General features: G+C 39.4%; 1 protein-coding gene across 2 annotated transcripts in view; it reads left to right on the top strand.

The window, feature by feature from the left end:
• The window catches only part of RAD18 (RAD18 E3 ubiquitin protein ligase), a 62,471-nt gene that overhangs the window by 21,150 nt on the left and 16,969 nt on the right, over positions 1–24,352 (top strand). For both annotated transcript variants that reach the window (XM_026099643.2, XM_026099642.2), the window contains exons 7-11: positions 31–215; positions 3,544–3,620; positions 4,312–4,372; positions 10,637–10,771; positions 13,186–13,342. In XM_026099643.2, the coding sequence (XP_025955428.2) occupies positions 31–215; positions 3,544–3,620; positions 4,312–4,372; positions 10,637–10,771; positions 13,186–13,342 (615 nt within the window). The remainder of the gene's footprint in view (positions 1–30; positions 216–3,543; positions 3,621–4,311; positions 4,373–10,636; positions 10,772–13,185; positions 13,343–24,352) is intronic.

Raw genomic sequence — 24,352 nt, 5'->3', positions numbered from 1 at the left:
TACGCTGTTTGTTTCCTCTGGCTTTTGCAGCTCCGGTCACAAAAGGAGGCCTATGTCTAAAGTTGTCTACAACTTGCTCTCCGAGCGTGACTTGAGGAAGAAGCTGAAGGAGCAGGGGCTGTCCACCCACGGCACCCGGCAGCAGCTCGTCCGACGGCACCAGGAGTTTGTGCACATGTATAACGCGCAGTGCGATTCTCTCAGTCCCAAATCGGGTAGGTTATAAATTCTAGGAAAGTAATCATCATCATCATCGCTGTTTGTATGTGTTTATTCCTTCTGTTATTCTTAGACTAGGAGAAAGGTTGGCTTGAATATCTGGGAATAACTTATCTTCAGAGCTATATAAATCATGATTAATGTGAAAAAGGAAATCTAATGAAAGCCAGAAGTGTATTGCTGTACGCTGGAAGTATCTGGCATACATGTATGTTTAAAAATATATACATGTTTTATTTTATTATTAAATTTTTATTATAAAATTTTATATTATTATAAAATACTGTTATAAATATATAATATATATATATCTAATAAATAAAAAATTTTATAATATTTATACATTTTAATTTTATAAATATATATATATTTAATTAACACATGTTTCCTCCTCCACTGTATTAAAATACTCTCTGGCTTATTAAGCCTATTCCAAAAAATGTGTTATGGTTTTATTGACTTTGCATTTTAATGGGTACCTCCAAATTAAGCTTCAAGGTGCACAGTTTAAAATATATATATATATATATATACACACACACACCCCTGAGGTTCTTAGTAAGTGAATTGATTATTAATTTATTTTTGTTTTTGCATTTGTCTTCCTTCTGTACACTGGGGCTTTTATATATTTTTATTGGATTTAATTTGAAAATTAGATTTTTTTTGGAGCCGATAGTTAAGTGTAAAATAAATAAGAAAATGTTTTGCTGCATAGACTATTTTATGTCAATTTAGGTGTTTGGCAGCAATTTTTTATAATTAAACTCAGACTATATATAGCACTAAACAGTTTGTTATATGTGAAAAGTGGATTGTGTTTTAGTGTCTAACGCGGCTGCAGTATAAAGGTCCTTCGAGCAGCAGCCTGTGGTTTGCGTGCGCTCAGGTGTAATTCTGGGAAATGCCAGGGCTGGTTCACGGAGGATGAAGTCAGAGTGGGATGTTTGGGCTGCCTGGATTTGCAGGTGATGTGGCCGTTCGTAAATTCTGAATAGCATGTGTGCTCGAGGGAGAACTGGCCCAGTTAATCTCATTATATTCCGTTTTATGCAAGCTGAATACATGCATCTTTAAAAAGATGTGTCTTTTGCCATCTTTCAATTCAGTTCTACAAGTAACAGAAATAACACAAATACATATGCGTGTGTGTGAGAGAGAGACGCATCAGATTTATGGCTACATTACTTTGAGCATATATATATATATTTTTAAACATATATTTTAAACTTTCTTTGAGCAGGCTTCCAGATTTAAACACAGTACCAACCACTTGGGCTAGTCGATTACTGCTTCACAAATAGGACAGTATAGGAGACTTTTTTAAGTGAATGTCGAAGTTCAGGTGCTAACTCCATGCTTATATGGTCTGTGTGATCAGATGTTCACAAATGCTGAATATCCACAGCTGCTACTGTGGTGTTAGAAAAGTAAATTTCTGGTGTTCAGCTGCTTTATGAAGCAGGCAAAGCCACCAGATGCAGTGCTCTTTTAAAGATAAGTCCGTGACGGAGGAATATAAATATGAATTTAGCAGTCAAACTCTAGGCTCCTGATTTTTCAAATCTTGACCTTGCTTGCCAGCTCTGGGCTTGACTCGTGGGCCCGAGTGTATGAGAAAAGCGAGTTTGTAACCAAAACTATTTGCTTTTTCATTTTGCTCCTATTTTAAGAACTTGGACAGGGACTAAAAAGGGCTGCATGCCTAAGTGATTTAGGTACCAAGTGCAGCTGCTTAGTTTGTGTCCTGATCGCTTTTGAAAGTAAACAGATGGCTTAAAAATTGTTTTGTGGGACTTCAGGAGGACTGTGATGAGAACCAGGATACGCAGCTAGCACTGTAGTTGATTTCAGCAGGTTTCCTGCAGCGACAAACTTAGCAAATCCATTGTGTGTGTGCAAGAGCAGCACTTGCATCCGGATTTCAGTCCTGGTATTATTTAGGTTAAACTTGGAAATGAATTAAACGCCGTAAGGAGCGGGCCTCTCCCAGCCCCTCGGAGGCTGGAGGAGACGGCACGGAGGAGCGCGGTGGTCCTGCCGCGGGGAGCGGGCTGGTCCCCCCGCAGCCGTCGCCTGTTCCGCCGGCTACGGCTGCAGCTCCGTTAGTCTCTTATCGTGCTGGGTGCTACTCTTTTCTGGAAATGATTCTTCCCTTAATGCTTGTAATAAAGTAGCACAACATCCCCGTCTGCCTAGGTCGTCCAAGCTAGCTAAATGAGTGGATTCGCAGCAGTACAGCGTGCTTGAGCTAGTGTCCCATAAATGATGCAAAGCGTTATTAAGCTCTGGCTCAATACCTTTTTGTAAAGGATGAGTTATTGGGCTAGGGCTTGCAATGGAGACATACATTTTCAATGGTAGCAGTGAACCTGAGGTGACTATAAAATAAGAATAGCTGAGCTTCTGAAGCAGCTTAAGTGCCACATTCCTGGATTTTGCTTAAACCAATTTTGAATAGGTTTTATTCCTTCTCAGCGTAAGAGGCTTTTTTTCCTCCCGCACTCTGGTTACTTCACTCTATAGTGAAAGTATTTGTTTTAATAAATACACATAGCTGTGTAGTGGTTCTGTAAAAATGATTAAGGGTAGAAACATATTAGTAAGTAAATGTCAAAGTAAACCAAGCGGAGTCCAGCATAGCTGTAGTTTTATTTAAAATGTTAACAAACGCAGTTACCTCTGAGGTGTCTGACTGAACTGTTACAGTAGGTTGTAATTCCTCTTTGGACTATGAGTTTTGGACAGAAGCCTGCAGACGGTTTTGTTTTGCCTTGGAATGTGGTCCTTGGCGGTAAGAAACGAGATAAACATCAGGGTGTTATTTTATCTCCCGTTTAAGTATGCATTGTAAAATGGAAACTTTATAAAAGACATGCCCGTAGGTCACAGAATCACTATAATATGTTAGCATGAGATTTGGAGGAAATAAGACTGTTTTTCCATGGGTTTAATACAGAGGAAAAGCAAGAGTAACGGCGCAGGGGTGGCCGAGCTCCAGCCGCAGGCAGGCACCGCGCGGCTCCCGCAGGCACCGCTGCCAAGGCCAGGCCTCCCCACCTCGCCTGCCGCGCCCGAGTCTCGTGGGCTACCGCTGCGCTAATTCTTGCAAATTAAAGTGGTTTTTCTGTGTTAGCAAAGGTCCACTAGGTATTAGAGCATCAATTTGTGCTGGCTTGCAATGTGAGCCTGGGTTTTGGCTGCTGGAAAGCTAATGCGGTTTGTCCCTTTGTGATTTAAACCCATGGTAGTTTCATTCAGTGCTGTTATCCTTTTATCCAACCACTCCTGCTTTAGTGATCTGTTTCTCGTGTTTTCGAACAGTTGCAGAGATTGTTAAAGAGCTGGAAAAGAATGAGAAGATTCGAGTTCAGCTTGAATTTAATAAACCTGGTGAAAATGTAAGCTATTTCACTTTGTTTCTAAAGTGAGGGGGAGAAATTGCGGAGCGGGCACTGAGCATGTTTACCTATCATTTTATTATGGGAATTCGTAGAGTCCCAGATTGCATGTTGGAACTGATATAGCATCTTACAGTCAACATGGTTTTCTCGTGCTGCTCATTTGTCATGGGCAGCTCTTAGCATACTGCTGCTGTTTCTGTGTCTGAACCGTTTAAGTAGGAGCATTTATTTGATTTCAGTGAGAATTTTTGAGAAATGTTCTTCTTGGTCATATTGGAGGATTTTGACCCTCCATGGTAGCGTGGGGAATATTTTGCTTCCTAGAATTCTCTAGGATTTATCTAACAATTTCCTTGCTTGGGTATTAGCAGTAGCTCCTGTTCGTTCCCATGACACATGCTACTTTTGTCTCTTGTTGCATGTTTGCTGCATGGTGTTAGGCAGTATTTTATGGTACACATGTGCTGGGTGTAACGTGAAGTGGCTAGGCTTACTCCGGATGTCTTTGTGAAAGCAAAGCAAGGCAGCATACGTGTGTACTTTAAATATATATTGTCTGTGGGGGAGACATAGCTGTTAGGAAAAATGGACAGCTGATCCTTCTTCCAATTTTAAGTCTTTTGTTTTAAAATATGCAGCTTTATCATCTTTGTCCCTCTGTAAATAAACATTTGTGTGATTTCTCTAGAGCTTGACTTTTACAAAAGACCAGACGGAGAAAGAAATAGATGAGATCCATGCTGATTATCGTAAGTAATATACAAGTATTCACTTCATTATCCTTATAAATTCACCTCCTCTTTACTTTGTACTAAAATACTTGGATTCTTTTTTTGTGTGTGTGTTTTCTCATTTAATGAATGAAAGTGGAGGTACTCTTGTTTGGCCTGAAACTTCCTCTTTGAAACCCAATCTCTGTTAAGTACTGACTTTTGATAAAACTCACTGCCAGGGCTGGGTAGGATTGAGAAGGAAGTTGATTGCTTCCTGAACACATCTCTGTTCATGCACTTGTCTCCTTAATGGTCCTCCTCTACGCTAGTTGGATATAAGGAACAGGAAAGTAGAGTTTCTCTGTCCTCCGCATCGTGTATGTAATACACGGTTATACAGCTTTATCTGAAATCCTCTGGCGAAAGTAAGGAGCAGAACTTTTCTGAAGGGACTCGCTGTGACTCAACCGATGTTTTACATCCAGGCCAGTGGTATCAGCTCTAGCTAGCTGGGCTGTTGGCTGTCACTTGGAGAAACGCTGTTCCCGTTTCCCACTCTGTGTAAGACTCTCCACGTGATTCTTACAATGCAACTTTTGAAGTACAGAGGAGTGGTTGTGACTGCAGTGAAAGCTGATCTTGTTCTGCTTGTGCGATTTCACCCTTGTTTGCCCCAGATTTTTCAGCATATCCTCTGAGCGTAACCTGAGTTACTTGAAGAGGTTTATGTGAGTTGGTTGATTATTTTGCCAGTTCTACTTTGTTAGAATTCTGTCCTTGCAGCAGGTGAATATCTATATGAATTAAGTCACTCAACTGATGATAAAAAAGAAGCATCTTTCCTGCTGTCATATCCCTGTGAACAATGGCATGTACTTCAGAGGTTTTTTTATATGCATAGAAGTTTTTCAGCTTCAGGTTTTATATTGTTTTTCTCTCTTGAGCTTCTGGGCATTATATGATTTCTGCTTGGCAGGCAGTTTTTCAGATTCGGAGAATGGCTGCGAACTAGGGAGAGAGAGACTGGAGTTGGCTAATAAACCCTCAAGACATGCTAGAGTGGTTCAGATACAGCTGAGTTGCTCCGGAGGGAGCGTCTTGGGGCTGGCAAGGCTTGTGCTGCGGTGGAGCTGATGAGCTCCGGTGAATGCTAGCTGTCTCGGCCTTGGAGTCCCCAGTATACCCATCAACATGGATATTGGGTTTTTCCACTAATCAGGATATTCCCTCCTCTCCTTTGTTGTTAATGATCGAACACAGGTTTTATTTAAAATTCCCCTATATTCTGGGTGGTGCTTGGTCTTCCTGACCTCTCTGACTCATCCTGTACCAGATATGTTTGTATAAATTTAATCTTTCTTTCCCTCGTTTGTCTAGGTTTGCCTTATAGTGCAGAGTAATATTAACTGACAAGTGATGTATCCAAAGTAGCTTGTATTTAATATGGCTCTTCTAAAGTACTTCAGGACTGCATTAGTTTCCTCAGTTGTATGTTTTTACATTTCTGCAGTTGTCAAAATGGCCCTTATTGCTAAAAGGTATATTTTAAAATGCCAAAAATGCTTTTTCTGTATATTATGTGTATACTGCTATTCTCAAATCATCCAGTGATTCACAGCACTCCTCCCACTCCTTCTGTCCATATGAACTCACATGTTTTTCTCTCCTTCCTACATCCCCTTCTACTTTCCCTTCTCATCTGGCTCTTTGATTTGAAAGTGATCTTTCTTTTTTTTTTAAAAAAAAAAAAAAAAAAAAAGCTCTGCTCATTCTGTTGCTGTTTCTCCCTCTGTCCTGGGCAGGCAGTTGAGATTCAGTGTAAACCCTGTGTGATTTTTCTGCTGTTTCTTTTATTTCTTTACCTTGAGTCTTCTCTGTCCTGGGGCCCAGTGTCTGTGCTGGTTATTAAACCTGCTTCTGCCATTACGGAATAACAGTTAATATTTGTTCCAAGAAGTCTAACCGGAATGGATGATTTGGGGTGGGGGGGAGAAACATAAAATAAATACTGCCGAGGGAGCTATGGTTCAATGATACAGTTTTTTGTTTTACAACATAGAACTGACTCCTGCTTAACTTGACCCTGGGAAAGCATAATACTTTAAGTTATCTTTCTCCTTACCTTGTACTTAAACTCAAGAATAGTTTTCTCTCCCCGTATGGAAGACCAGTGCTTTATGGTTAGTATAGAGGCAAAGATTCTTGTGGGAGTTGAAGACTGCAAGACTTGCATCCTTTTTAAGTAATTTAGTGAAGAAATTGCTAATTGTAGTGTAAACTCTTTTTACAGCTGATTTTCTTAACCCTCCGTGTGTGTTTGTGACCCAGGTTTAAAAGCCGGATAGCATTAATCCACACTTAGCTCTCTAGGATTGCTTTTCATTCACAACTCCTTTCCTGTTGTTCCCCGGTCATTTCGCTTCTCTGCTCAAACATGCTAATCGGCCAGGTAGTACTAAAACAATATTCAATGAACATAAACTCTTCTGCTTTAAACCGTGGAGGAGCAAAGCAATGAAGGGACAACTTGTTCGGATTTTTAGGGATGTTTGCTTCTGTGGGGCAGAAGTTAGTATTATTTTATCTCTTCCCCCCCTTCCCCGTCACCGTGGTAGGACGTAGATCCCTGGCCAGATGTGCGCCCGCGCCGTGGGAACGCGCTGCGGCGGGAGGCGGCGGTGTCACCGCGGGCATCAGCCACGGGGACGAGCTTCGAGGATGCATCCCGCGTCCGGGCTGGGAGCGTGGGGAGAGGAGCCGACGGAGGTGGAGGCTTTTGGGGCACGTGGAGGGCAGAGCGGGGCTGAGAAGGAGCTTGGCTTTGAAACCCCGCGAGCGCCAGCGTGAGGGTGCACGGGCTGAAGGGTGGGCGTGGAATTCGTGTTTGCGTCTGCAGAGGGAATGGCCGTGAGCTCTGGTACCCAGGTGCCGCGGTGCAAGCAGGCGAATGGGTCAGCGCCGCGGCTCTGCTGATCTCTGGCCCGTGGTTCTCGTTTGCTCTGCTCATTCCCCTTCATTCGTTTGCCCTTCCTCTGTGCAGGGACCTGCGTTAGCCCTTCGGTAAGGATCATCAGGGCAGCGTGTACATGGCTTGTGCAAAGCAGAGGCTTTAAGCAATATTCAGTTGTATGAGTGTAATAAAAGGTGTACTTTTTTCAGGCATTTTTCGTCAAGAGCTGTATAACTTAATCCATCACTATGTGTCACCACTGCATTGCACATTGTGAGAAGTTATTGCCTTGCAATTTGTGCGCGTTCTCCTGAGCCGTTTGCTGTCTTTGCTGGTGGGAGAGAGCGTTATTCTCTTACGACTCCCCAGAACCCTGTTTTGTCAAATGAGCTACTGGAAAATATTCAGCTTCTTGGATTTGGGATTTTACAGTCTGTCGGAATTTGGAAGTCTCCATGGGCTTGTTGTTTGGACACGGTCCCAGGAAGCACTAGAGAATATAGAGGAAGAGTTATATGTATTTCACCTCCTTGTGTCATTAAAAACAGTCTCATTGCCACAGGAACATTTCAGATGTACATCAGCCCTTATTGCCTTTTATATGGAAAATATTTTGAGTGCTTTTGCAATAGGCTGAAAATTAGTCTAAATGATTTAGCTGAATTTATATGTTTTCTCAAAAGGTCAAATCTATTTGTCAGAATCATTTATTTGAAAGGATTTTCAACAAAAAGTCAAACTTTTATTTTCTGCCTTAGTTTTATATTGATATACTAAAAATCATCTGTATGGACTGATAAACTTTCATGCTTTACTAGCGGTGAGTAATTACAGTCAAATATGCTGTTTTACTAAAAGTTGTTGCTCTCTGTAGGAAAAACAATGTGTTCTCTTTGTACCCAGTATTAGGTAATCTATGTGATTTGTCCAGGGAGACCTCTTACTTTCCCAGCCTCTAAGTAAAGAATTTAAAGTATCTAGATAAGAAACAATATTGCTTTTACTGAGTACCAGAGGATTGCTTAAAACATACTAAATGATTGCAAGTGCAAAGAATATACAAAAGAACAATGTTAAGTGTGATTAGACCATCTGAATCAAAAAAGCATAGGTGTGATGCAAAGACTTTAGAAATTGCTTTATTGCAAAAATGGGGGAAAAATCCAATGCTACTTTCAAGCAAGTAACAGGATAGTCATGACATTTTACTCTTGCTCTCTGATTGGAAGAATATACTCTAGTATTATGGGATTAAAACATAAGATATGGCAGCCAGGTTAGCAGGGTGTGTGTGTGTGGGGGGTAACATCTTCTTTTATTTACTTTTATTGGATTATTTGGGAAAGTGTGTTTTGGGGCACACATGCTTTCCCTTGGGCTTATTTTTAATTAGATCAGTCACATACTCAAAAGTTTCTCAAAAAGCAAAGAACTGGGATTTTGGATTTCACGAATTACAACTATAAGATAAATCAGTACAAAATAAATTTCTCTCTTCCATGAAGAGAAATTTCATTATTTAATAAAGCTAGTTAACCACACTTTCTACTGAGATATATCAGGTATTGGGATTTCAGACATGGATAACTTCCAAAAGAGAAATTTTGTAAACTCTGTTTTCCTTGTTAAACTTTTCCATTGCCTGTTAGAATGGACAAAAAGAACGATGTTGACAAAGAACAGTATTCATATACGTGTGTTATCGTGTCTGCTGCACCGTGGTCCACTGAGGCCTGTGTGCTTTTTTTTCCCCTTGTTCTCACATGGATTAACTTAAGACAAAAGGTGCTGCTATATAAAATACGGATATGTCCGAACACCTTGTGTGTATTACAGTTCTCCAAGTATGTGCATTATATATATCTGTACGTGTGTGTACTGTAACTTAAAGTTGTACACTTGCTGAATTCTCCCTTCCATGAGAAATACACAGCTCTTTCCATTTCTTAGCACTGAAGAGCAGATTTTGGCATTGGAAAACTCTCCTGCATCCTACTTCAAAGGCACCCGCTTTTGAAAGTTGATGAAACGTTTCCCCTGTGAAGCACTGAGCAGTCTTGCTTCCCTGCAGCATCCCCATGGGAAGCATTGAGCAGCCTTGCTTCCCTGCAAAATTCCCTTTATTTTTTAGTCTTGGGTAACCTTTTTGTCTTCATTCACAGATCAAAGGAATCTTTGCAGTTGTTCTTTGTAATACTTAATAGTGTGTGTCTCTACAGTCATGGTTTTATTCAGAAAATAGGATAGTGGAAGGTAACAGTCTGAGATTGTCACTTTTGTGAAGTACGCTGTTGGAATCCTGGCATGGCTGTAATTTTCAAAGCCCTAAAGGAGAAATGTGATATATGAAGTTAAATTGGTAAATGTGCAATTGTAGGAGGAAAAAAACCAAACTTTGTTATTGTGGTGGTTAACTTGGGACACTTGCTGTTCTGGTTGACAGTAAGTCTGTCAGGTCTATGGGCTATTAAGGTGATATGGTATTGAAATGTTACTATGAAGTTGTTATTTGTGTATTTAGGCTGAAAATCCATTGTTTTAATTTTCCTAGTGATAATTTTCTTTTATTATAAAAAGCAGTTCTGCTGGTAGTTCAGTCTGGCTGGTCAAGGGGGTATTTTGAATGCTTTGAGAGCACCTGTGGAAGTGTGTTCTTTGACTGTGTGAAAGATAGCAAGTCAGTTCAAGGTCACCTGCAATTCTTTTCTGCCTTTTTCCAATGGAAAAGCTTGTCTGCAAGGGGTGGGAGAGAGAAGCCAGTTCCCGTAGGCGCTTCCCCCCCATCCCCAGGTTGCACTAGGATACAGCTGAATAGCTTGCCGTTTTGGAATATGCACTTATCTTTCCTCTGCAAAACATTTTGCTAATTGCTAATATTGCTTCCACAAGCCTCTGACAATCCAATGCTGCTGATGAGTTTTCCTAAGTTATTTGCCCATTTGGATTCGGATGAGTGACACAGAAGTGAAAAATTTGCTCTTATTGCTAATCATTCCACTAAGCTGTCTGGACTGTATCCTGAGTCAGACAGGTGTCATCAATTAAGGCCTATATTTTTCCTACATGGTGTTTATTATGTTGCGAATCTTTAAAATATGCTAATTGGCAATTTGATTGTGCTAGATGCTGTGCAGAAGTTAAGTTTCCCTCTGCACAAGTGTTCTTGACTCTTGGGTAGCTTTGTAAAACCACAGAGTCACATTTGTGTGTTTAGCAGAACACTTAACAAATTGCGCTGATAAGCCTCCCCCCGCCACCTCCTAACAAATATTTTAAATTCATATACTTTTAGGAGTTCTGTGGTGTTGATCAGTTTGTTTTTTGTACAGTAATGCACTGTTATGTTTCAGGGAACAAACACAGAAGTGAATTTCAATTTTTAGTGAATCAAGTAAATAATCGGTGGAAGAAAAGTGGTAAGAGGAAAACGGAAAGTGCTCAAAATGGGGAAGAAGCTACAGCTGAAAAACTGCCAGCAGACACAGGTTGGTAACGTTGTTTAATGTAATCCACCCATCCCTGCACACTAATAAGCGGATATCCCTAAGAAACATTCTTTTCTCCTGTCATTCTGTTACCACAGTCTTTAAGGGAAAAATCCATAAAAATCACAAACCCTGAACAGATTGACTGGCATTGATTTAACATGATATATAAGCACAACATATAATAAATGTGAATGGTTTGATTTTAAGGGATATATATAGATAGACTTTACTTCTGGTGTATATTTCAATTAGCTGGTTGAAATGATATCACAGGTTCTCGTCCAAATCTCAAATCACTGAGAGCAGGCACATGACAATTTGCATCTTTGAAATGAAAGTGATAATGATTATTGCCTGCTAGTTTCAGCTTTTCTGTGCCATAAATGTGATGGGGTCAGGGTACTGGGATCTGCAAGGATGTTTGTGTGGATTGGGATGAGTATTTATTTGTCCTGAGACTAAAGGAGTAGAACACTTCGGTTTCCTTTAGAACGTTTATACAGCATGCTGCTGCTGCTGTTTTTAATTCAGTTCATTTTGTGTTTATATCTTTCAACACATGGAAAAGTGAAAATTTACAACTTGCATATTCAGTTAGGCAGATATGCTTTATGAGCTGGGAACAAAATCCAGCATATGTTTGTTATCCTCACTACCCACAGCATCAGATAAAAACCCCTGTGTGCCACTGATTTGTTCCCTGTAGGCTTGTCCACTCTTATTTGTTTTATGCTATTGGTTGTTGTGGCAATGTGCACATATCTTTGCATGATTTCCTCAGTGTTCTTTATTAATGACAATTAGTCTTTTACTAAACTGGAAATAGGATAGTTGCAAGGAAGAAAAAGAACAGTGGTCTGATGACTTGCCATTTGAAAACATCACTCCTGAGAAGAGAAATAGCTTTATATGCATTCCTTACTACTTTATTTGGTTTCTCATAGATGTAGGTAGTGCAATAGTATAGAATTAAAACACATTTTTAAACCTTACTCAACTCCCATTGCCTCCTACTGCAGTACTAGTTGTTTTAATTAAATCCCTCTCAAAATCTGTTTTTGATGGTGCTTTGAAGGTGACTATCTCTTACTGCCTCATGTGCTCTTGCTTTGCATCTTTAAACTTCTAACATTCCTGCTGTTATATATGTTTATAATTTTTATAATTTTTAAACATAGGGTTTTGCTTTGACCAAGGAGAAGCACCGTGAGAATTTGATAAATATTTTTGATACATCTGTTTTTGGTTGCATTGTAGCACATGGCCTTTGTTCTCTTAAATCTGCTCATTTCAGTGGAGCTATGATGCATTACCCTAGCTGGGCAACTGGCTCGCTGTCATCTGCTGTGTTTGCAGCTGACCGAAATTTGCTCCTGACACTGAATTACAGCACACCTTTGGGGGAAAGGGACAGGGAAACCCTGGCTGGATTCAAGGTGGATAAAGCCCCTCCGCGCTGTAGCCACAACGCTGTTTGACCATCTCTGTCAAAATCGTTTCCGCAGAGGCAGACGAGCTGAAGTGGTTCGAGTGGGGGAATATAGTTTGATTCATGAGGATGCTCAGAGCACTTGTGTGAACTGCCATAACTAGGATTATCAATAAGTTGAATCTCAGCATGGCTTTCATATTTGTTGCAACTTTCTAGTTAAATAACTTTCATTTGAAAAGATTTGTGGAGAGGGTGTAAGAGCAATTTGTCTTTACATACAATACTTTCTAGTCTGTATTTGCTGTCTCTGGAACAGTAGAAGGTTGTCTTCTGGGAGAACCATTTATCTCTTAAAAGGTGAAAGCATCTGATACAAAAATAATAGAATGGCTTTACCGTTTCTGTTTATGTATTGTAAATTGTAGAATTTTTTTCTATTAAAATAAATAAAAATCTGCCAGATTGACACTTTATCTTTCTTAGATGCATTAGGAAATAAATCATAATATTTCTCCTATTGAAAACAAGTCTCTTAGCTTGAAGGTTTTACAGATCAAGTTATCAAGGTTTCTCATCCAGTGGATAAAGTGAGTTGGTATCAAGAAGCAGAGAACAGAGCTGTCACATAAGTGTTTGCTGACTTTTGAAATATAGTCACATCTTATGAACAATGATAAATAGCCTTATCCTTTATTTCTCTCCCTGTCTATGTTTGAAATGCAACAAGGGAGTGTTTCTGTGGCAGTGTCTGGTTTGTGGAGTGGTGGGGATTTGTTTGTTTGTTTTACTGTGGCAGGAAAAGAAATCAAATCCTTTGAAATTGTGAGAGTTTTGGAAAGCAAGCAAAGTGGGAATGAGGAAATGGTATTTAAATATTTTAAAGATTTGTTTTTCTTAAATTTCCTTCCAGGCAATAAAAATTTAAACATTAATATTTTGCTTTGCCATTTTTGTTAATCTCTGCCTTTCTTCTTGGAAGGACAAGACATTCAAAAGCAACATACAGATTTAGCTATTGGAACAGACCAGATACCCAAACCAGAAATTCCTGACTGCAAAAGTGAATCTCATTCCCTGGAGGAAGGCCAGAGATCAGTCTCTCCTGCATGCTCACAGTCATCAGGATCTACAAGCAGGTTAGTGAAGAAGAGTCTATTCTCCTTGATTTGTACTGAATTAGTTAATTTGTGCTAAATTAGACTAAATATGGACAACTTGGTGTCAGTAACCTTGGGCAGTATATATTCTACTTCATAGGAGGAGTTCCTAAACTGTGGTTACCGATTCTTTCTCCTCCATATTTCTGGCTGTTCAATTGCTTGAGAGATGGAGCTGGAATACATTCAGAATTTGCTAAGTAGTTATGTAATCACTTGGTAGAGGGATGATAATATAAACATTCCTTTTGTTACAGAAATAGTGAGTGGAAGATCTGTGGAGCCATAAGAAAAGTGTTTTATGTTTTACTTCCACTGTATTTTCTTTCCATTTGAGTTTTAATTTAAAGAGCTCCAAATATTCGTATAACCTAAGTCTTTTAACATATACATATATATCGAGTTGAGTCTAGCTGCAAGAAATAGAGTTTAAATGACATAATTACTTGCGATCAGTGGTAGAGCATCACTGAACCTTGAAGTCCTGACACCAATTCACTTTTCTTCCGTCAAGCATTTAGTTTTATTTCTTGAAATTCCTCTGCTTGGTGTCAGGAGATGAAGGGTCAAGGAAAGCTTTATAAATAATGCAACAAGGTTTTATGCTTTTGATAGTGCAGTGATAATTTTATTGGAAAGAGTCTCAGCTTCTTTCTTTACTAGCAAGAATTACTTTGTTAATGGGAAGCTGTTATTACTGATAAGACCCTTCTAGTTTTTGAAGAGAGGTTCATATCTGCTTAAGATACTTAGTTGATTATAGTTTGCTGTCTACTTACTGTATTCATTGACAAAGATGAAGATGATCTGTGCTTAGGTAAACGTCCTTTTGCAATACTGGACTCTGTGGCCCCAGTTTCTGGTAGAAAGGGGAAAAATCATCAAAAACAATTCTAAAATAACTTTTTTGCTATGTTTCTAAAAGCAAGAGAGCTATTTCTGTTCTCTAGCTATGACAATAATCTTGCTATCTTGTTGACAGCAGAAATGAGAGCAGAAGGCCTTTGCAGGTCTGCATTATTATAAAGAAAAAGGTTTCTTATGTCTAGAAGTGGATGATAATCACAGGAAGTAGCTGAAGGTCAGGTAGCAGATTAACAGCTGAGCTAGGAATAACATTTCTTTATTTCCCATCCATTACACTGTAGTATGTGCCTCTTCCTCCTTCTTCTGCAAGTGTTCAAAAGAATAAACTGTGATGAACTAAGCATTATATTAAAAGAACAATGTAGTCATTGAAAGATTGAATAGCAACACATTTTTCTGCAGTCATTTTTCTTCATAAAGAGGTTTTAAAAGTCAGCATGGGGGTGAAGGATGTTGCCTTTTACTAAGGTAAATATTAAAGAAACTGTGAATGAAATTCCAGGAAAATACAGGAAAGAAGAGATCATCTCAGGGGATTAGAGAACATTAAGGATTAAATTTCTTTGTTTTACCTGATTAGTTTTTGCTGCCTGTTTCCATTTATTTGAACTAAATGGCAGCATATAATAACTTGGCTGTAAAAGGCAATATGCTGCCTAGTAGATCAGTTAGAGCAGCGTGCAGGCGGCTAGCTTGCAAGCATTGCCTTGTGATTCACAGCTGGTGCTCTGCTGATTTTTAAGCACCTAAGGCCTTTCAGCAATGGATCAAGAATCAACTCCTACCCTGGAGCAGAAGCACCCTCAGAAAGGATCTCACAGGCTTTGACTGTTCTGTGTTGTGACGGTCTCTTGATGCTGTTCCACTTGGGATCTGCTGCTCAGAGATGAAGTGGGCCGGGGAAAGGGACTGTCTGGCACTCGCTCGGAGAAGAAACTGGCCATGATACTTGTTCCACAGGCTGTTGTTGCATGCTTGAAGCCTCAGCTTTCCAATTTGCAGCTTGGGCCATGGCTGCTGTCTGGTTGACAGAGCTGTGGGGAAGCGTGTGGCACAAATATATCAAATCTCCTTCACGTAGCAATTGCTACAGGACCCCGGATAGGAGCCCATTCACAGGGCTTGAGCTACGCCAACTCCTGCAAATTCGTACGAGATGCCAAGCTTGACGGGTGCACAGCCGATGGGTGAAGCTGCTTCATCCCCTCTGCAGCTGCAGTTGTAAACGCCCTACAGCTCTGGTGGTTATTCTGGTTCCACAAAATAAATGCCTTTAGCTTGGCTTTTCATCCAGAATCTAAACAAGTTGTTCTGCTCTTCCCTGTTTTACTTGATTTATTTTCTTGATTGCAAGCTAACCTTCAGGCATAAAAGACCTTGGAAAACCTGGAATTTTAATCTTATAGGGTGAAAAACTTTTTCTTGAGAGGTAGAAAGGGCTTGTATTATCTCTTCCAGGATATCATTAAACTTTTGTTTCACTGCAATATGTTGGTGTATGACTTACATTATAAATGACCCTGTCCATGGCCCTTGACGTTAAAGGTAAACTACTTCTGTCTGCAGTCTTATGTTTATTAACTTAGTCTGGATGAAAGAGTGTCTAAGAGACTGTAAGCAAGTTTGCTAAAGGGTTTTTAACATCTGGCTGTTACTCATAGATTGAATATGCTTTCTTGAAACATGTTGGCAGATTTTTGGGGGAAGTGTGCATTTGTTTGAATTATGTCTGGCTAAAGACAGTTGTTTATTCCTTTTATGTATTCCCTCTCTTCAAATGAAATATTTCCATAAATTTTTTGAAGCAAACAAAATCTCATGGTTATAAAGACCAGTGGGTATGTATTACAGCTATTTGGACCTTTTTTTAAAAAAAAAAAACAAAACAAAACACACATTTAATAGCTTTCTGTGGTTTATTGAATTCAACTCATGTTGAATAGGGGCAGAATTACTAGAGGCTGCAAAGAATTGTTTTTCCAGAATCTCTCTGGGATTTTCTCTTCACTTTTCTGCTGTATACATATCCCCTGTTTTGTGTGTGTGTTGTGGTTTTTATTTATTTTTATTTAAATTCAGGGCAGTTTGCTTAACCTTAAGAACCAGCTAGTGCACTAATCAAGAAGCTGACCAAATTTTGTTTTTCCTGTTATATCATGCATTAAACTCAGTTGATTCACCGCTGGGCGATGGAGTGTGCCTTAGGGCCTTACACACTGTAGTTGTTCTTTTACATTCAAAAACCTGACTTTGTGCTCTGTTCAAAGAGAGGTGAAAACAGCATTAGTAAGACAATAAAGGCTTAGATAAAGTGCCGTATGATATCTTACGGTGTGGTGGTGTGGTGCACGCAGGTCGGCTCTCCTGCCAGCTGTGAGCTCCTTGTAGCAAGCCACGCTCTTCTGAAGAGCCCTCCAGTGTGGTTTTCTGCCCTTTCAGGGGAGGAACAGAGGTTACAGGGATCTCCCCCTCTCCTTATACTGATGTGGGGAAATGCTTATGTGAGATGACTTTTGAAGGTACTTTTTCCTGCATTTGACCTAGAGACAAGCTAGCAAAACAAACACTTGTGTTGCAGCAGCTATTTTTATTTGTAGTGCTTTAGATGCAGCCAAGGTAATAACTTGATTAAGCTGGGGGGGGGGAACCAGCTGCTACATTTGTTGTAGGCTTCTACCTGTCCCCAGAATTTCCTTTTAGAGTAAAATGGCTATGGATACTGGAATGCTTACTTTCCCACAGTGTATAAATATAGTTTAATATTATTTTCTTTCGGATTGTGAGGATTCTGATAAGTATAAAAACACTGGGTGTATTTTAAACTTGTACCCCTAGTACACTTTGTTCATATGTCTAGTAATTAAAATATATCTGAATTATGTCTTAAGAATTTTGGGGAGCATAAAAGGTAGGTGTAATCACATAAACTGCATGAAGGAATTAAATCTATTTTGTCCCTCTCTGGTTACCATGGGGTTAATGTTTTATTAAGTGTAGTGAAAATAAATATAGCACAAATTTAAAAACAAAAAGAATGATTTAGATTTTGGGGTTTAAGTAGCATTGTGCTATTGTAGTAAGTCATGATTTTCTGAGGCTTGCATTTTCTTTCTGATAATAAGAGGATATCCTTTGACAAGGGTGAACTTTTTTGTCACATTGAAATGTCAAAACTTGAAATATATTTGGAAGTCCAAATCTTCATGCTACGCCTCTTGTGAGAGAGCTTCTAAATGTAGGGCTGGTGTTATGGAGTAAAAGAAAATTAGGCCTTTGAGCAGCATATAGAATATAGCAAAACAATCTCCAGGGAGAGAGTTGAAATGCTTGCTTTTGTAAAAAGATGCTGCAAGTAAATTGATAATTCTTGTGTTCTCTCCTTCCTAAGAATTTCTGCTTTTTGTCAAAGTAACATGAGTATTTGAATTTCTGTGTGTTCTTTTTTTTTTGAGGGAGGGGGGATACAGCTAGAGGAGCCGTTTGCCAATATTAGAAATGCATATGTTGTATAGTAATCACTGACATGCCAAAATTATGCACAAGTCAATACTTTAATTGACAAATTGAAAATTTGGAACTTGCTGGAAACAAGATACAGGGCTTGCATACAGATTGCAACACTGACCCAAATGTGTTTGGTCTCTTCATCAGCTGATGATGATCCCACCAAGAGAACAAAATGTAACATATCAAATAAACAGCAAAACAAAGTCGTGACTTTTAAAGGATAATTTTTCAAAGCTATGAAGTCATATATAAAGCTCTCACAGAACTTGAGCTCCATATAAATAGTCCTACTGCATTCTTTTGTTTTCTGGGACTGAAGCCAAGTTTTATGCAACTACTTACACAATAGGAAAATTAGAAAAGAAACTAGGTGGGACAATAATAAGCCAGTTAATGAGCTCTGTAGGGAAAATATTCTGTAAAAAATATTTTAGATAATAGTGACACTATTCACTCATTTAAATAAATTGTCTCGCAAATTTTGGCGTATCAAGAAAATGTCACTTTATGATGACTTGTGCAGAAAACTTGCAAGGAGAGATGCTATATAACTTTGGCCTCATCTGAAGTTATTTAGGTGTATATTGAAACACACAGACTTAGTTCTGAAATCCTATCTGAAAAGTGCTATATTCTCAGCTTGTATAAATCTGTCTTCCATAGGAATATGTGGAGCAACAGCAGCTTCCTCCGGGTGAGTTTCTTGCCCAAGTAAGGGGCCTCATTTGCTATCAGTAGGGTTTTTTGGCTTTAAATTTTTAGCAGCCAGAATTTAAGATCTGGATTTAGCTAGTCACTTATTATTGCATTTATGGGGCTTGCTGAATTTGGGCTTTATTTCATCAGCTGAAGAAGAGGTAGAAATAGTGGGCTGTGCTTCAGTTAAAGAATCTGGAGTTCACTGGATGGCAGCAGTCCTCTGCAGACCTCTGGATGGACATCAGCTTGTTGAAGAGAAAGCTGTTCTCCTGAACAGCTGAAAAAGCTTTACAGCTTCCTTACCTGGAAGCGGTTCAGTTTGAGCTTAAACCGAGCGTTGCCCTCATTCCCATGCTGGCCCTCACTGCCGCATGGCAGCAGTAGATCAATACCGTTTTGATCAGGACTAGCTATCTTTTTTAGTGCTTTAGTACATTTCAGATGAATCTTTGAGCTGATAATCTCAGATTTGTGTGGAGGACAGTGATTATATATAGCATGTACCCAGAAGAACATCAGTCCCAGGTCTAGAGCTATGTTTTTTTGAAATCTCTGAACCTTGAAAACAGAAGTGATGGTACTGGTATCTAGAGCTTTAGCCTGCACGATGTCCCAGCTGCAGACAGCATCTTAAAGAAAAGTAGTTAAGATAGGTCCAGCAGATCTCTTCTTTTTCTGAAGGCAAAACCTCAAAGGGGTGCTCTCGAGCCGCAGAGGCCACTGAAGGCCAAGAAAGCCTGGAAAGATTTGAGGAAAATGAAGATACAGTGGAACCTATATAAGGTTTGTATAGAGCAGACCGCTCCGCCGGACATCCCATCAAGTGCCAAGGCTAGCAGACTTGATGTGTTTTGAAGACGGAGGCGAAACAGTGTTGGGTGGTGTCTGGGGTACGTGGTTTGAAGAAGAGGTTCAGGGAAGCCAAGGAAGACGTCCTGGTAAGCAGTTGCTCCCGGCTGTTGCGCAAGACTTGCGGCCGCTCCAGTGACAAGCTAATACTATTTATCGCAAGGAGATTACAGTCTTGGAAGGGGGATGCTGGAGGCAGGATAGGGAGGTGGAGAAAAAGTTTCCTTCATTCCTTGCTGCTGGGCATTCACCTTCAAATGACATTGGCAAAGTGAAACAGCCGGTGATTCATTTCTCATGCCAGCATCAAGAGAAAATGTGCACCGCACGTGCCAGAGCCAAGTACATGATACACAGCGAGATGGACATTGGCAGCTCACCATGAAGCCAAGAGGGAACTTAATCTGCCTTAAAATAAGCAAATTCGAAGAGGCATTATCTCCTTTCAGTTTTAGAACGAGACATGTTATTCACACTTGCATCAGTGTGCTTCTATTTTAAGGTAGTATGTTTTCTTTAATTAAAAAAAAAGTGAAATATGAATTATGGTCATGAAAGGAATGGTTTACTGTTAGTTCATTGTCTGTCTAACTAATCTTGCCAACTAATCCTGAAGAAAACAGAAGCAGAAGATTTTTTTTGTTTGTTTGTTTCCCTAGGACTTCAGTGGTATTGCTATGAAAACTTACTCATCTGGAATTTTATATGTAAAATCCTAAGAGAGAATAACCATTTTTAACAAAAGGACAGAAAACCTCCTATGGGAAACTGTCTTGGATTTGGAATCTGAATAAGATCTGAAAACATGGTTTGCCTTGTCTGCCTCGGTATAGGTAGACGTGTATGTAGTATTGAAAAGGCAGAAAATACTGCAGAAATGAGCAAAACTGTATTCTAAGTTTTGTGATTTGTTTGGGCCCATTGGGCTAAAACTTACAGAAATGACCTGTATGAGGTAGCTGTTTCTTATTAGTTTTATTTATTTACTTCACCTGAAGGACTAATCATTCAATGATAAGGAAAAGATTAGGAGATTTTTTTCCCAAGGAAAAGAACTGAAAATACTTTCATTTAAACCTTGAAGGATATTCCTTTAAAAAAAAAAAAAAAAAACACAATTGGTTGTCAAGAGTGTTTCCTTTGCTTAATAAACCAATTAGAAATGTGTTTTCATCTTTGCATTTCCTCTATCCAGCATTTTTATTTCCTTTAAACAATTCTTTTATTAACAAAGAATTTTGGAATGCTGCTTCTGTACATTTTAAAAATCATAACTTCTTTCTGTTGTCACTACTGTAAGATTAATCACAGTAGATAGAAACAGTGCACGTCCTATTTCTTAACATAATGAGAAGGTATTTACTGAGAAACTAAATATTATGTTGTGTCACTGCTTAAATAAACATGTGGCCTATCACTCCTGAATGATCTCCGGTTATATTTGGTGCATAACAAGACTCGCTGACTTGAGTCCACATGTGCAATGATGCTCAGGCGATGTCGTGGTCCCTGCGTCCTTACGGAAATAGTTAGTTCTTAGCTTTTGTAGCGTGGCTGTTTCCTTGCTGTGTCTGTTTAGTTCTGTTAGATAGGCTTTAACTGTTGATTTATCTGTTACTCTTGTTTTTTTGGTAAGTTCTTAAACTGTGGATTTCTAACTTAAGACAATTGGTTTTCACATAGGTTGGCACAGTAATCCTTTCCTGTTTTTCTACGAGGCTGAATAAGTCCTGTTGGATATTATGTGACAACTTAAACTGAGTAAAAAAAAATTTAAAAGTCAAATCCAGGGATTTCTCAGGTGAAGCATACTCCTTTTTCATCGGTGAGGTCTGTGTGCATCTGTGCCAAGTGCTCAATTTCAAATTTGTGCCATTTTTACTTTAGCTCTCTCAGTAAAAAATGTAGGGTTTTTTCCCCTGTGTATGTGGGGCAACAGGTATGTAATTCCTTCAACTCAAACTCAAGCAATTACTCAATCTGTGTAAAAGAAATTGATGTTTAACAGAGGCTGGATGCAGAAAACTATTTCAGTGAGAGATTGGTTTGGAACGCTGAAACGACGTGAAGACATTCTGCGCCGAAGGGCCTGGGCAGCTGGCGAGCCCCTCGCCCTGCAGCTGTTTGTGTGCAGCTGTGTACATATATCTTCAGTGTCTCCATTGCATTGATTTAGTTTACCAGGGGATTTAGGTACCGGGGGTGCTCTGGTTACTCCTTGAATTGATAGCCCATTCATATTCACAAAGATATGTACACCAAGATATATTCTCTGGCTGTAACTCACTCTAGTGCATTCTGTGCTCAGTTTCAGAATAGCCTGGCAGGTATAAACTGTGATAAACACATGCAAATTATGGGCTTGCATTATTGTTCTGGGCGATTGGCAAATCTTTTCACTTTTATTTTTTGCTTGTGACAGTTGCAGTTGGTGATAAATGATAGTAACACTAAATTTTTCAAGGCAAGGAAGTACCTCATGTTCCAGCATCAAACCTGTTCTTTTTCTATTTTAGGGGACTAAAAGTGCTAAAAACAGCCCCTTAAAATTTTTTTTAATGTGACTGGAGCATCAGGATATAGGATTTAGTTACATGACAGTGACTCATTCCTTGGACTTCCAGTTTGTGGGCAGATTTTTAAACTTTAGAGAGTAAAAAATGCTGGACATCAAAACTTTTCACGTCCAACATTGTTTTTACAATGCTTTTTTTACAACATTTTGCATTTGAATGTTTTATATTTGATTTGGTGATGAAACAAGAAATCTAAACCGTTGCCTGAGTGCAGGTTGTGGAAAGAGGCAAGCTGGGCAGTCTAACTGCAGAGGCACAGTAATAGCAACAGGTCCAGCGGAAGATTGCAGGGGTGACGTTATCAAGATGTATCCTGATTTAGCTAATACCTTGAGGTGAAATTGGGAAGATGCAGTGCTCCTTTTCTTCATGTTAGCTGCAGCTGGCATAGCACATCTGGTCCGATTTTCTGGATGAGGCCCTGGAAGTGGTTCTGGGCCAGCTTCCCAATGGCTGGAAGTCCCAGCGGATGGTCACTGGAAGTGCTGGGCTGTTGCTGGAGTTGGGGCGTGTGGTTGTCCTACACACGTGCAGTAAAAGTGAAGGGCGTGCTGATTCCGGTGTGTCCCGGGGCTTCCAGGTGATCTACCATGCTCTTGAACGTGGGGTTGGAATTTGGGTTGTGTTTGCTGCTCTTTAGGTTAATGTAAGTGGTGGTATTGATAATAGTGCTACTAGATGCTGAATAAAGAGAGACAGTGAGAAATTAGGATCACTGTTTTCAGAACTACTAGTACTCTTGCTTGCATAGCAATGATTCTCTGGTATGCATATATATGTATTTATGGCTAAATTAAAGTTTTTATCCTTTTGTTAACTGGGCGTGTGTTTGTGGGGTGTTTTTTAAGGTGTTGAGATATGGGGCTGACCCAACCTCATGAATGCCATTACTGAGGTGTCTTGATTCTTCTGAAAAACCAGTGAAATGTCAGTTATCTAAGAACTAAGGACATGTTTTTAGAGTTTTGTTGCTTTGGCCACAAACTTTGTTTCTTGAAAGCTGTTCTTTTTTCCTAGCTGCTGTTTGTAGAGCTCAACTCGAAGAGTGAATGCCTCTGAGGTGTGGTAACTGTGCAACTCTTTGAAGTCAGTCACTTATTTACTCTATAAATCAAATTAATTCTCCTACTCAGAAGCCAGTCATGCTTCAGCTGTGATTAGCTGGTTTGGGACATTAGCCAGGAAGTGCTAATTCTGCTCCTGAGTGTGTATCTACAATTGCAAGACTTTTAGACATGATAAATGTTTTCCTGATGTTTCTTAAGTACTAAGTGAATACATCTAAGTATGTGGTTTTTAAAACAGCCTTGATTACATGGAGCCATGTAGTGTTGCTGTGCATCTGGCAGGTAGTTCATAGTCATAAGCTCTTACGTTTACAGCAGTATTCATTAATCACCAGATGACTTTTTTTTTCTAGTGAAAGAATGGAAAAACATCTGAAAACCTGTCCCTATTGCATGTTTTTATTTAACATTGGAAATTATTTCTACTTAACGTGTTCATCACGGCATGCAGTGTGGCCAGCACAAAGTGCTGTGCAGCAGGTGGGAGAGAAGTGAAGTGGCAGGCGGTGGTCTTGCACCAGAGGGCTTGTTGTGAAACCCTTAAAATAAAACCAAGAGAAGTGGCTTCCAATTGCTGTCCCATGGTTTACACTAAAATCTCCCAACTTCTGTGTAACGCACTTTGTCATGTAACTTCTGAAATAAAATACAGGCTGTTTGAGCTGCTGGGAGTCTTTTTAAAAGATAGTTTTCAGAGCTAAAATAAAATAACGTTTCTAGCTAGTTAAGTTGATTTCTGCAACCCTGCTATATGGCATGTACTTGACAGCTTTACGGTTGTTTGTATCCTCGAAACTGAGCACACAATAAAAGGTAGTTTTAGATTAAAAGTCAGAATATTTTGTCAAATTAATCGAGATATTATTCAAATTTGAGAATATTTCCTGGATATTTAAAATACAAGATTAAAACCTGAAAACATCTCTGTGCATGTTTAACTTCGAGCTTGTGATGATGTCCAACTGTCTTCACTGGGTTGATTCTTATAGATAATTAAATGTGTGTGCTTTTTTGGTATTGAAGCAATAGTGAATAGTTGAATTTAGTAATGCTTAGATTAGGCAGTCTCTACAACTGCCATAAAATGAGTACAGGTGTAGCAGATGAGGTTCTGCTCTGTCTTTGTTTAGGACACTGCTGGGAAGCAGCCTTTTCACGTTAGTCTCTTGAGTGGATTCATAAGACGGGCTCTCCTAGGAGTGACGTAAAACCATAATTTCTGTGCCTGGAGCAGGAACTAAGCCAGCTGTTTCTTATCCTTCCAAATGGTTATTTAAACGCTATTCTGGAGAGTGTTAAATAACTATTCTGGAGAGTGTTAAATAACTCTTTGCTATTAGAAAAGCTTCATAAATACACTTAGATTTTATATAGGCCTAGGTGTTTGAAGCAAACCAATTAACCGTCAAGGTTTTATACATTTA

This window comes from Dromaius novaehollandiae, chromosome 12, assembly GCF_036370855.1.
Source record: "Dromaius novaehollandiae isolate bDroNov1 chromosome 12, bDroNov1.hap1, whole genome shotgun sequence".
Lineage (NCBI taxonomy): Eukaryota > Metazoa > Chordata > Aves > Casuariiformes > Dromaiidae > Dromaius > Dromaius novaehollandiae.
This window is presented reverse-complemented; position numbering and strand designations above follow the sequence as displayed.